This window comes from Neovison vison, chromosome 4, assembly GCF_020171115.1.
Source record: "Neovison vison isolate M4711 chromosome 4, ASM_NN_V1, whole genome shotgun sequence".
In the NCBI taxonomy this organism is placed as follows: Eukaryota; Metazoa; Chordata; class Mammalia; order Carnivora; family Mustelidae; genus Neogale; species Neogale vison.
The window spans coordinates 9288759-9301216 of record NC_058094.1 but is presented as its reverse complement, the minus strand read 5'-3'; the positions used below and the strand labels follow the sequence as shown (position 1 = coordinate 9301216).

Sequence of the window (12458 nt, the reverse complement as noted above, 5' to 3'; positions counted from 1 at the left end):
AGTTGGGACCACACAATGGAAGTAAGAAGGGAACAAAAGGAGCGAGAGCAGCCTATGGGAGATTGCACGAGTGAATTACCAACAAAACCCAGTATGACCACCGGAAGTCCACTTGAGGTCCAGGGTAGTAGATTTCCAGTAAGACCAGCCAAGTGAGCTGGGATTTTTCCTCCAGGCATGCATGAGGGCAAGTTCAGGAAGGCATGTTTGATTTAAATGGGGTTGAAATGAGGAGGGAAGGAAAGAAGGACAAGAGAGTTGAAGATCATGTCAAGAGCGAATCTCTGTGACGAACGATCAAACCACAGCAGAGTGACAGAAGGGGAGAATATGAGGGGCAGGGGGCAGGCAGAAAGCCAGGAGATGAAATGATTCTTGAGCTTCATGGGCCAGGTGATTACTGGAGTGCAGAGAGCTCCCCAGGAGCATAGGGGATGGTGCCCAGTGAGACACTCAAGGGAAGATTCCAGAGGTGGAAGAGATACAGAAGATGGCAAATCTGAAAATAAAAAGTGAATTGTGTGGCTGGACTGCAGAGGAGATGATAGCGGGGAGTGAGGTGGTAGGGGCCAGAAAGGCCAAGGCTGGGGTGGGTAGTCTATAGGGAGGGCGAAGTCACACGACTGACGATGGGAGGAAAGGCAGAGACAAAGACACTGGTCTGCGTGCAACAGTCTTCGGCAGTGAGGGGGGTGGAGGGTAAGCGTAAGGATTGAGCAGTAGTCCACGGCTGCAGAAAGACAAGGGTGGTATATCCAGATGGTCTGTGCTCCAAGGGGCCTGGGAATATCTGGGCAAGGGAAGAGAAATGGTCTGAAGGTGGCTGGGAGGTACAACTCTCCTAGTGGTAGATGTCATAAGGGAGAATAAGGAAGGCAGCTGTCGAGGCAGAATCCTTAGTTGCCATTCATGAAAGAGGGTAAAAGGCATGCTGAGAGAAAAGGCTGAGGATCCAGGCTTTGCTGATGAGGCACGAGTTCCAGAGGGCCCGGGAGCAGGGAAGGACGGGTCAGGTGGAGGAAGAGAATGAGGTGGACGGAGAGGTGTACAGAGCCATAGGGGACTAACTTTCTGGGAGGTGACGCATGACCCAGGACGGGGAGGAAGGGTGACCATGGCAGGATGAAAAGTAGGTGGTAGTAGGGGCAGGTGGTAGGTATTCAGTTCTTCACGGATCCCCCTAAGTAGAGTTAGCAGTAGGGGCAGGTGAGTGGTGAGTGTGGTGTGAGGCGAGGTGGCCTCACCAGGGGCCCACAGCGCTCTGAGAGACTCCCGCAGGCCCTGCCACAGGCTGAAGGGACACTGTCTTCCAACTAGATTTCGGAGCTCGATGAATGTGGACACCTGTCACAGTCACCGCCGTGTCCTCATGCCTGACACCGTGTCTTACGCTACATTAACTTCTGCAGGATAAAGAAGGGAGGTGTTGTGTGGCAGATATAAGCTTCATCATGGAAGTCACTAGAACTGGGTTAGCATGAGCAAGCCAGACACACCATCCATTAGCTTGGGCAAGTCACTCCACCTCTCTCAAGCTCAGGTTTGTAACCCATGAAAAACAAACACTGCCTGGCACACGAGATCGCCAGGCAGACGGAATAAATGATGCCTGGGGATGATCAAGACAGTCCCTTTCTCCTGGGCCTGACATAGAAAATGAAAGGGAAACAGACAGCCTTTGAGCAATGAAATGAAGCCAACGAGATTTAGTCCAAAGATTTTTTTTGGTCTGTATTTTGGCCACGAAAGGCTATTTATTTATTTATCTATTTATCTGTTTATTTATTTATTGGCCTTCTTTCTAGTTTTAACTTTTAAGAGAGCCAGACAGGGTAGATATTATTAGACCTGCGGATTTCTGGTTTGACTATTTTCCTTCTCTAATTAATGTCATTGAAGTATCTATATCAGATTCTTTCCTTAGCCCCCCAGTGCTTTGGAGACATATCCCAGAGTGGAAAGCAGACACACACAAAGGAGAGGTACCATAGTCCCAGCCACCCTGTTCAGGGCGGAGCTTTAAACATCAATAAACATAAGAATAATTCACTTGGAATTTTCAGGCAGAAAACTGGATATGGTCCAAAGTTTCAGGGGATCCATAAATAACTAGGATTTCCATATGTCAAGATCACATTTGGAGTGCCAAGAAAATAAAACATTATGTACTTGAAAACATCATAGATGCTCTGCTTTCAAATATATGCGCAGTGACATTCTTATTAGGCTCATCAGGCTTGTTAAGAGCATTTAAGATACATTCTCAACACAGCAAACCTGCAACTGAAAATCATCATAATGACCACCACCAAACGTTCTGCTTCTTACAGTATCTCTTTGGTCTCACGTACTTGGGATCATTTACGTTCAAGGCCTTCCCATCTTTAGTAATCAAAATCCTGGGTGGTTTCACTTTCTTCTTCTTTTCACTTGGATTGGAGATGGATAGAACAAGGGGCAATGGGGAGAGAGAAAAATAAAGAGAATTAAAAAGAAATACTTTTGTGAAACAGTTTAAGAAAATTTGAAGAGATATCTGTGAACACATCAACAATTCACTGTTCTGAAGCCCATTCTTTTAATGTTATGCTGGGAATTGATAATCAAACCAGATTTCTGGATGATTGCATCTATATCTGTAAAGCAAAAATGTGACCAAGACAATTTGGCAAATAATTAAAAAGGGGGGTGGTGGAATCCCTACTTTTTGTGAAATATCCATGAATATTTCAATCAGTCTACATTATGATTATTTTCCCAGATAACTGACAATTCTCCGTTTGTGTCTACATCCTCTGCGTTAGTTAAAATGGTCATTTTTAAAATGCCAAGTAGATTGTGTTCTATAAAAGTAAAAATACCAATACTTTAGAATCTATGCAAAAGGATGTTTATCACAGTCTTAGCAGTGGCAAAACCCCAGAACTATGATGAATGCCCATCAGTGGAGGAGTCATGGGCTCCACTGTGGTATTCAAGCTATAAAAGAGTTTGCAGCTGTTAAAAAATGTGTTCGCTCTTTATCTACGGCTCAAAAAATTGATGGAAAATGTTGATGATGTATTTAGTGAGCACAAATTCATAAAATATAAGTCCATTTTTGTTTTGTTTTGTTTAAGAATTTTATTTATTTATTTGACAGAGAGACACAGCGAGAGAGGGAACACAAACAGGGGGAACTAGGAGAGGGAAAGCAGGCTTCCGGTGGAGCAGAGAGCCCAATGTGGGGCTGGATCCCAGGACACTGGGATCATGACCTGAGCCAAAGGCAGATGCTTAGCGACTGAGCCACCCAGGTGCCCCTCCATTTTTTTTTTTTTAAAGATCCCAAATCATACATTTGCAGAGATGATGTATACCATTGTGGAGGGCAGAGAAGGCTCTGGTGGGAGTGAACCCAGACTGTTAACACTCATTACCTAAAGAGGTATAGACAAGAAGAAAAGAAATGGTTTAGAGAGGAAAGATTCATGGGATAGCATGAAAGAAAAGTTCAGAATGTAAGTTCTAGCTATTTAAACATTACCGAAGATATATACAAACTTCCTAAAGCATACATGGACAAGCTCTGGAAGACCAGATGGAGAAATGTGTTTAGTAAATGGAACTGTAGGCAATTCTTTGCCTTGAATTTCTCCTCTTTTAATACAGATTTTGTATCAGTTAACTTTATTTTAAAATGTAAATTTATGCACATTTTTCTGCATCTTAAACTGGGTCCCCAGGTCCAATAAGTTAATATGTCCATGCACTGCATTATTCTCCATGACCCAGGACAATTAAGGGACATCCAGGAGAGGCAAACATCCCAGAGACCAGGGGGACTGAGTACACTACCGCATACAGTATGGAGTGACTTGGATTTCTACCCAGTTTAGCTGTACTTTATTTTAGGCTGTTAGGGGAGAAAAAAATGTTTCCTGGTTTCAGGCTCAATCCAATGTATTACACAATATACTTTAATATATGTACATTTTATCTATGCACACATATATAAATATGATATGTATATATGCATGTACATTGCATATATGTTGGAAAGATACTACATATTATTAAAAAAAATGTCAAATTTTCTTCCAGAACTTTCTTAAGTCTACACATTGGCTCATATGATTGTCTTAACAACACAGCAGGGGAATTAAGGCAGGGATGAGAATCCCTGTCTAGCAGATAAGGAAACAGATGAGAAGTTAGGTGATTCCCAGCATCACACAGACAGTAAGCGGCAGAGTCAGCACGTGAGCCCACGTTTTTGGTTGTTATTCCAGTGCTCTCCCCAAAGCATGGGGTGGCCTCTCTGTGTACAGACTACCATATTTTATAAACAAGCATTTTGGGTAAAATTCAATTCTCATTTTGATACCTCCCTATCATCTAGCTAATGAACAAAATGGCATGAAAGCAGCAGTGATTGCTAATAGTCTTTTTTAGTCTTTTAGGTTCTCGCTTTCAGTCGATAATCACAGGGAAAGACACTGTGCTCCGCTGTCGTAACTGCCACGCAGACAGCAGTGTATCAGAGTTAAATGATCCCATTCCCAGGCACAGGAATTAGAAGTATTTCCATAAGTGGCACATTTTATATACTAGGCCTGAGCAATGACATGAAATGACATGAAAAGTCTCTCTGAGAATAACAATGTAAGCATTCTAGCTTCTAACAAATCATCAAGCTATATCTAAACAATTCAGAAGTGAAAGCATACGGTGGAGTGCCTAAGAGAGTTGTATTAGGAAAATAGAATGCCCAGTGAAACAAATTTCTAATTTCGCAAATTATAAGATGCAAAGGAACTTACCCCACAAACTGCCCTTTTTCTCGGTGGTGTGATAATCATTATCTCTAACCCAGGCCATACTTGTATTTGATTCACTGAAAGTTGTTAAAAAAGTAAAGACATCCAAACAAAACTACCTAAAATGCCATCATTCATGACATCCTAAGGAAGGGAGTCTGATATTAACAAATGTTAGTAGATACAATGCAACAGGGAGCTGAACTTGGAAGCAAAGTCAATGTGTGATGGCTAGCAAAGATTGAATGCAGTTAAGGAGTAAAATCATGTACAGTCATGAAAATATAATCCCTTGGAGAGCATTGCATCTCTCTCAATGATAGGAAAAAATTAAATACCTTAATTTTTCTTGGTCTTTTCGCTGTTTTTCCATATGCCTAAGTGTTTCCAATCGAGATTCAGGAGTAAACAAAGAGGGCTTGTTCCAGAATTCCAGGTCATCTTCACTGTCCTTGGACTTTTTTTGGTTGCATTTCCCTTCTTGTCCTTCTGGTGCCTGGACATGGCAGCTGCTCTCTACTGAAAAGGGGCTGGAAGAACAAATAGATCCAGAGCATGTAAGACCAATAGTGGGTATCACAGAGTTTTGTGCTCAATACTGCCCCTTAAATCTCTTACACATTTTTCATAAGTTATCTTCTTACCTTTGAATGACCAAACATCTCAGAAAGAGTGCCTATGTAAGCCAAGGTAGACAAAGGTACTGCCCCAAATGGGGTAAGTCCTTATCATCTAACACGTGTCACACTGCAGTGATCAGACAGAAGGGCTCCCAGGTCTGGCTGACCTGGGGAGCCTTATGAAGAGTACAGATATCTAGACTCCCACCAGAAAGTCAATAGATGTGGGATTGGGCCCAGGAATCTGTGTTTTATGATGTTTTGCAAGAGGCTCTGATGATCAGACAAACTCAGAGACCACTGGGCCTTCCCAATGACCCCACCTCCATTCTGGCACTCCTCAGTTCCATCCCCCACACTGCTCTCAGAGAAATCTTTCCAGCGGGCAAATTAGATCAGATTATGCCCAGGTTCTTTATTGATCCTCTATCTCCAAAATTGCCTAGTGGGATATATAGGCTCTTCCATGGTATGGCCTTTTATGGATCACTTCTGATGTCATAGCTTTAGATGGTAACAGTGCTGTGTTCTCTTTTTTATTCATGTTCTGTGGATTGTCAGAGTTAAATGATGTCTCTATATGACATCAAATGGGGGATATGGCATTCATTCAATGTAGATTCAAGAAATATTTATCGAGCACCTTCCGTGTGCCATGCACAGAAAATGACACTATTTTCAAGAGATGCTACTCTAGCAGAGGAAAAATGACACCAGTCAAACAGTAAACACTGAGAGATTCTCTCCCTTCACCTTGCCCTGCAACATAAACTCTGTTTCAAAATGACATTACATGAAAAAATCCACACGAAGCCTTCAGCACCAAGTATGGCAAACATTAAGTACTCATAAATGTTACATTTTATTGTTGGTACAGAAATGAGATGACATCAAAGGCTCATTTAGTTGACCTTCAGATAAGATGCTATTTGAAGAGATGGACCAAAAACACTAGAATGGGAAATTTAAACAGTATAAACAGAACACAGAGTAAGATTCTGCTTACACTTTGTTACATATTACAAAATGTAACTATATAGTTTAATAAGCAAAATAATGCAATTTGCTGAAAACAAATGCTTTGCCGTATAGCTATAGCTTTTTATGGTGTTGAAAAGCCAATCTATTAAGGGGATCTATAATATTCTCCAGCATTCTAGGTAATCATCACTGAAATAATTGATTCCATTTTCAGTTAAAAGAATTTGTTTCTGGGATGCCTGGGTGGCTCAGTTGGTTAAGCAGCTGCCTTCGGCTCAGGTCATGATCCCAGCGTCCTGGGATCGAGTCCCACATCGGGCTCCTTGCTCAGCAGGGAGCCTGCTTCTCCCTCTGCCTCTGCCTGCCATTCTGTCTGCCTGTGCTTGCTCTCTCCCTCTCTCTCTCTGATAAATAAATAAAATCTTTAAAAAAAAATTTGTTTTTGCTGGAGAGTGACTAATTGTTTCACTTTTATCTTTTGCGATGTAAAATAAAATAGTAAACATAAAAATAATTGCACTTAAGGAAAACTATAGAAATATCAGCTAAAGAACTCAAGTCTCCAAAAGCAAAATGCATGTAAATGCACACAGCTGGGTGATGAAGCAGACTGAGCTCATTAGGATACGAACAAACAATGTGCTCTTCAGCCACTTCCTTCAAAGCTGTGCCCTCAGAACTTTCTTCCCACTCCCGAGCACATCCCACAGCCTGAAGTCCCTCCCAAGCACAGTTCCATCTCAGCTAAAGGTATTAAAGGCCTCCAGTTTAAATTAAACTTTACTTCCATTCTTATTGAAGCCCTTCCCCTCCCTCTCCAAACTCCTCCCCTCATCCAGCTTATGACTGGCCTACGCATGGGGAAAGGGGCATAGGCTACTCCAACCCATCATTGCTCATCTACTCCTTCCCCTTGTTTCCCACCTCACTGGCTTCTTCAGGTCCCCCCGGCCTCAGAAATTTGGGCCTGGGACAACAGATAGGGAGAAGGAGGCAAATACATCTTCTAAGACAGATGCTCTTAGACCTTGGCGCGGCTCCCTCTCCAGGACTGATGCCCACTTACTGGCTTTCTCTTATAGGCACATACATTGGTTCTTGGAGACATTAGAATAGCCTTCCAAGTTCATATTCCCTATCCAGCTGGTCATGTGTGACAACGCCTCAGCTTCTGCCACTGACGTCCACCCCACACTCTCAATCCTACCACTCTCTTGGACAGCAGCCCTTCAGAGACAGTTCAAGTACAGTTCCTTCCACTGTATGTACTCGGCCCATGGGATAGCCACAAACCCTTGTCATGACAGATGCTTGGAGTATAAACTGAAGCCATTAATGCCCACTTTCTTGACCCTTCCGCTCCAGGCTATTCCAGGACAAAACTCCTCTCTTCAGTTCTCTTGAGGCTAGAAACAGGCTTCAGAACTAGTCAAGGGATGAGATGCATGTCTTCCTTCTTGCAGCCCTGGCATCTTTATGGCATTTCTTCATACAGTCTTGAAAGTGGAGTAGCCCCCTACTCTCTCTGACTAGGCCAATGATTCACTATCTTGAGGACCTTCCTCCAGAACCTCTGGGTTTCTGTCCAATAGGCAGAATGCAGTCAGAGGAGCAGTGGCTGAAGGAGGCGCCAGTCAGTCCTGTGGGGAAGCAAGTAGGCACTGCAAGAACCTCAGCTGTAGGCTTCTACTCAACACAAGCAACAGATCATTTTAAACATTTGTGAACTTGTATAAACCAAGAAGAAGAAATGACCCCCCAACACATTTTATGTGCCTATTATAGCTTTGATGCAAAACACTGGGGAAAATACAATGAAAAAAGAATATTACAGCATAAACTCACTTATGAACATAGGTTTAAATATTATAAGTAAAATATTAGCAAAACGAATGCAGAAATCTATTAAAAATATGCCGTGGACAAAAATGAATTTATTCTGGAAATTCAAGGATGGCTTAATATTGGAAAATTTATTAATGTGAGTCAACACATTAACAGATAAACATGGCTATCACAAAAGAGGCCAAAAAAGTACTTCGTAAGATCCAGGATCTGTGATAACAGATCTTCATCAATTTGTAATCAAAGGACACCTACTTAACTCTACCAAAACCTCACAGTGAACACCTTACTTATGATGAGAAATTGGAAAGATTCTTTTTACAGTCAGAACTAGACGGATTCTCACTCTTATTGTGGCTATTCCATTCTATATTGGAGGCCTTAGCAGGCATCATAAAGAAAATAAAAAAGCAGAGGGATAAGGCTTGGAACATTTTTTAAAGTTGCCATTTATTGGGAAAAAAAGTGTGTTCTTCTATATAGAAAACACAGAATCACCTACAGACTAATACCACATCTTTTTAAAAAGGTCAGCAAGATTGCTTAATACAGTATCAGTATACAGAAATCTTTTGTCTCTTTATACAACAGCAGGAACCAATTACAAGAGTATTTTAAAATCCCATCTACAAGATACTTGGAAATAAATCTAATAAAATGGTGTAAAACCTCTATGGAGAAAATTACAAAACCTTATTGAAGGACTCAGAAGAAGCTCTAAATAAACAGAGAAAGCTATTCAAAGTTCAGCAAGGAAGGATCAAAGTCAGGAAGATGTCAACTTTCCCCTAATTAACATATAAATTAAATGCAATTTCAATCAAAATTACACTAGGGATTTTTAGGGAATTTGAATAGCAGATTCTAAACTTACAGAAAACTAAAGAGCTAAGAACAGCTGAGATTAATTTGAAAAATGGGAATACCTCCTACCAAATATCAAGATTTACCATAAATCTACAGATATTAAAACCATGTGAAGGTGCATCCATGATGCAGTCTAGGGAGCCCAGAAATGGACCCATGAGTACATGAGTAGAGGGTACATGGTAAGGGTGGTGTTACAGATCAGAAGAATAGCATCTTTATAATGGCGCAGACACCTGGCTACCCAGATGGAAAACAACTGGTACCCTACCCCACACTGTAGTCGAAGGTTAATTCCCCATAGACAGATAAGACATTGGAGTAATGGAAATTTTCCACAAATGAGTCCAAAAAATACAAAAATAAACAACTACATTACTATTTTTGAATTCTATAAAATAGAAGCATTTATAAAAATTAAAGATAATTCAAAGGCTGGAAGAAGATATTTGCAAAACATGTAACTGCTAAAGAATTTGCACCTAGAATATAAAAGAACTACAAATCAATAAGGAAAAAACCTTACAACTTACTTAAAATAGGCAGAGGACCTGAAGAGAACAACTATGGATAGCCAATAAAAACAGAGGCAGACATCTAAGATACAGAAACTCACTAATAATTTTAGGAATGCAAGTTAAATAAAATATTAAGTGGTATTTGACAACCAACACGATTGGTCCGTGTTTTAAAACATCATATTATCTAGTGTTGGCAAGGATTAGGAACTCTCCTATACTGTTGATATAGGCGTATAAATTAATGCTGTTTAGAAAATTGGGCAATGAGGGGCGCCTGGGTGGCCAGTCAGTTAAGCAGCTGCCTTCCGCTCAGGTCATGATTCCAGGGTCCTGGGATCAAGTCTCGAATCAGGATCTTTGCTCAGTGGGGAGCCTCCTTCTCCCTCTCTCTCTCTCTCTGTGTCAAATGAATTTAAAAAATTAAAAACAAACAAGAAAATTGGGCAATGAATATACAGGGGGGAAAAACGTTCCTAATTGAGGATGTGGAAACGTCTCTGCTGAACACGTTAGAGAAGTTTTAATACCTGCAGGAGGAGACATGTGCAACATTATCTGAAGGAAATGAAAGCAGGGAAACAATCTAAATGACCATCTGATGAGGGATGGCTGGCCGGGGCTGATCTCCTGCTTAGTTCCACCAGGAGGGCCACGCAGGCAGTAAGAGCCAGTGCACATTCTGATCCGGCAGGGCCAATGGGTTACCAGCTGTCAGATATTTTGAACATCACCATCGGGGATAAACTGAGTTATTCATCCAGTGGAATGTTATTCCCCAGTTAGAATGAATCAATAGCTCTACCTGTCTTTCTGTGCAAAAATTTCAAACACGTTACACTGAAGGAAGAGCAAAGTTGTAGAAAGATATTGTTTACGCCAAAACAAAACAAAAACAAAAACACACACACAGCCACTCTTGTTCAAGGAAGCATAATTACACTGTAAATATATTTCAAATATATATACGGATAGGATCACATATACCACATATGCACTTAACTTTCAGGATGGCAGACCCACTGAAGATGAAAAGAAAACAGCATAGACTCTCGGGATATTTTATTTCTTATTTTTAAAAAAAGATCCAAAGCAAACATGTAAACTATTGATATTTATTAAATCTGGGAAGAACTATAGTGTCTATTAATTTTCAAAACATTTATGTATGCCTCAAATATAATTTTCTAAGATTAAGAGATTCTGTTTTCAAAATATTTAAAGCTTTCACTATATGGAATCAAATCAACTGACTATAGCTGCAATTCATTTAAAATAAACGAGTGTGAAAAATTCATGCTTGTATAAAAGACCAATTTAGAGGCTTATTAATCACATTAAAATATATTCATTATATAATTCACAAAACAGAATATTTTATGATGCAATCAAAATTATTTGACTTATAATAATGACTTACATTTAACTTTTCTAAAATATCCCCACTATTATAAATCAAAGTACACCTGTTCATTCATCTTTCCTGTACATCTTATAGAGATTTGTCTGCAGGATAATTTTAAATGCAAATTAAATTTGCCATCTTGGAAAGGCATTTTTTTCATAAGGAAGGAAAACCTCTGAGAATTGACCCAAATAATGAGATGTTCCCACTCTTTCCTCCAAAATTCACATCACAATTTACTCTTCAAATCAGTCATCTGAAATATGATACCGTGAACACTTTGGGAAGTGAGAATAGTTTGCTGCTTTTACCCAAAGTCGAGGAGAAAGTAAACTCGCATACTTCGGTTGCGCATAAAGTAGCACTGATGTCTGCATACCTCCGTCCCTCAAAGCCCGGGTAACTTCCCGCCTTCGCTTCCTTTTCTTCCTCTTCCTGCAGGTTCCTCTGAGCCTCTTCCTTGTCTTTGGCTCTTTTGAGGCAGTAAGCTTTCTCTTGCTCTCTGATTTGTTGTTCAATTACTGGAAAATTCTGCAATGCCTGAATCCTTTCTGATCGCTCTATTTCCTTACCATCCAACCACTTGAATAAAAAGCAATGAACATGGTACAATTATTCAAAAGTCACAATTTGAATCAGCCCCAAGTTGACTTTGATTGGAATATTGTGAATTTAGAAACAATAAGTAGTATACCATAGTGATAAGCACAGTAATTAATGGGAACCATCAGGAACTTTGATCAAAATCATTTATTTAGTTCAATTAACAGAGTTACAAAGTATCTTTTTTTTAAGATTTTATTTATTTATTTGACAGAGAGATATCACAAGTAGGCAGAGAGGCAGGCAGAGAGAGAGAGGAGGAAGCAGGCTCCCTGCAGAGAGCCCGATGCGGGACTCGATCCCAGGACCCTGAGATCATGACCTGAGCAGAAGGCAGCTGCTTAACCCACTGAGCCACCCAGGTGCCCCGAGTTATAAAGTATCTTTACTGGTAAAATAATAGCTACGTCTTCTGTTGAAACCAATTATTAATGACAAGCTCTCAAAATATATTGATTTTATAACTTGGCACTATATGAACAACGCCAAATCCTCAAGTCAAACCACAGCTCCAAGTATAACAATGACACTTCGCAAAAGCTCTCTACAAAAAAGGACCTGGTATGTTACACAAAGTTGGGCTCTAATACAAACAGGCACGTGTTCTAACCTTAACAACAAAATCGCACACACTATATTGTTAACTGTTACAGTCATTATTTATATCTGGAGTTTTTATGGTGATTTTCCAAGCTGAAATATTGGAAAAACTATATGGATGGGCCCAGTGTAATCACAAGTGTCCTTACAAGGGAAAGAAGAAGATCAGGAAGAAAGAGTCAGGGTCAGAGTCAGGGAGAGCTTAAAAGACATACACAGT

General features: G+C 40.4%; 1 protein-coding gene across 2 annotated transcripts in view; it reads right to left on the bottom strand.

Annotated features, from left to right (window-relative positions):
* DNAAF11 (dynein axonemal assembly factor 11) overlaps positions 1-12458 on the bottom strand; it is a 72825-nt gene that overhangs the window by 37558 nt on the left and 22809 nt on the right. For both annotated transcript variants that reach the window (XM_044244931.1, XM_044244930.1), the window contains exons 5-7: positions 11415-11617; positions 5138-5329; positions 2352-2429 (exon numbers count right to left, since the gene is read on the bottom strand). In XM_044244931.1, coding sequence (XP_044100866.1) covers positions 2352-2429; positions 5138-5329; positions 11415-11617 — 473 coding nt within the window. The remainder of the gene's footprint in view (positions 1-2351; positions 2430-5137; positions 5330-11414; positions 11618-12458) is intronic.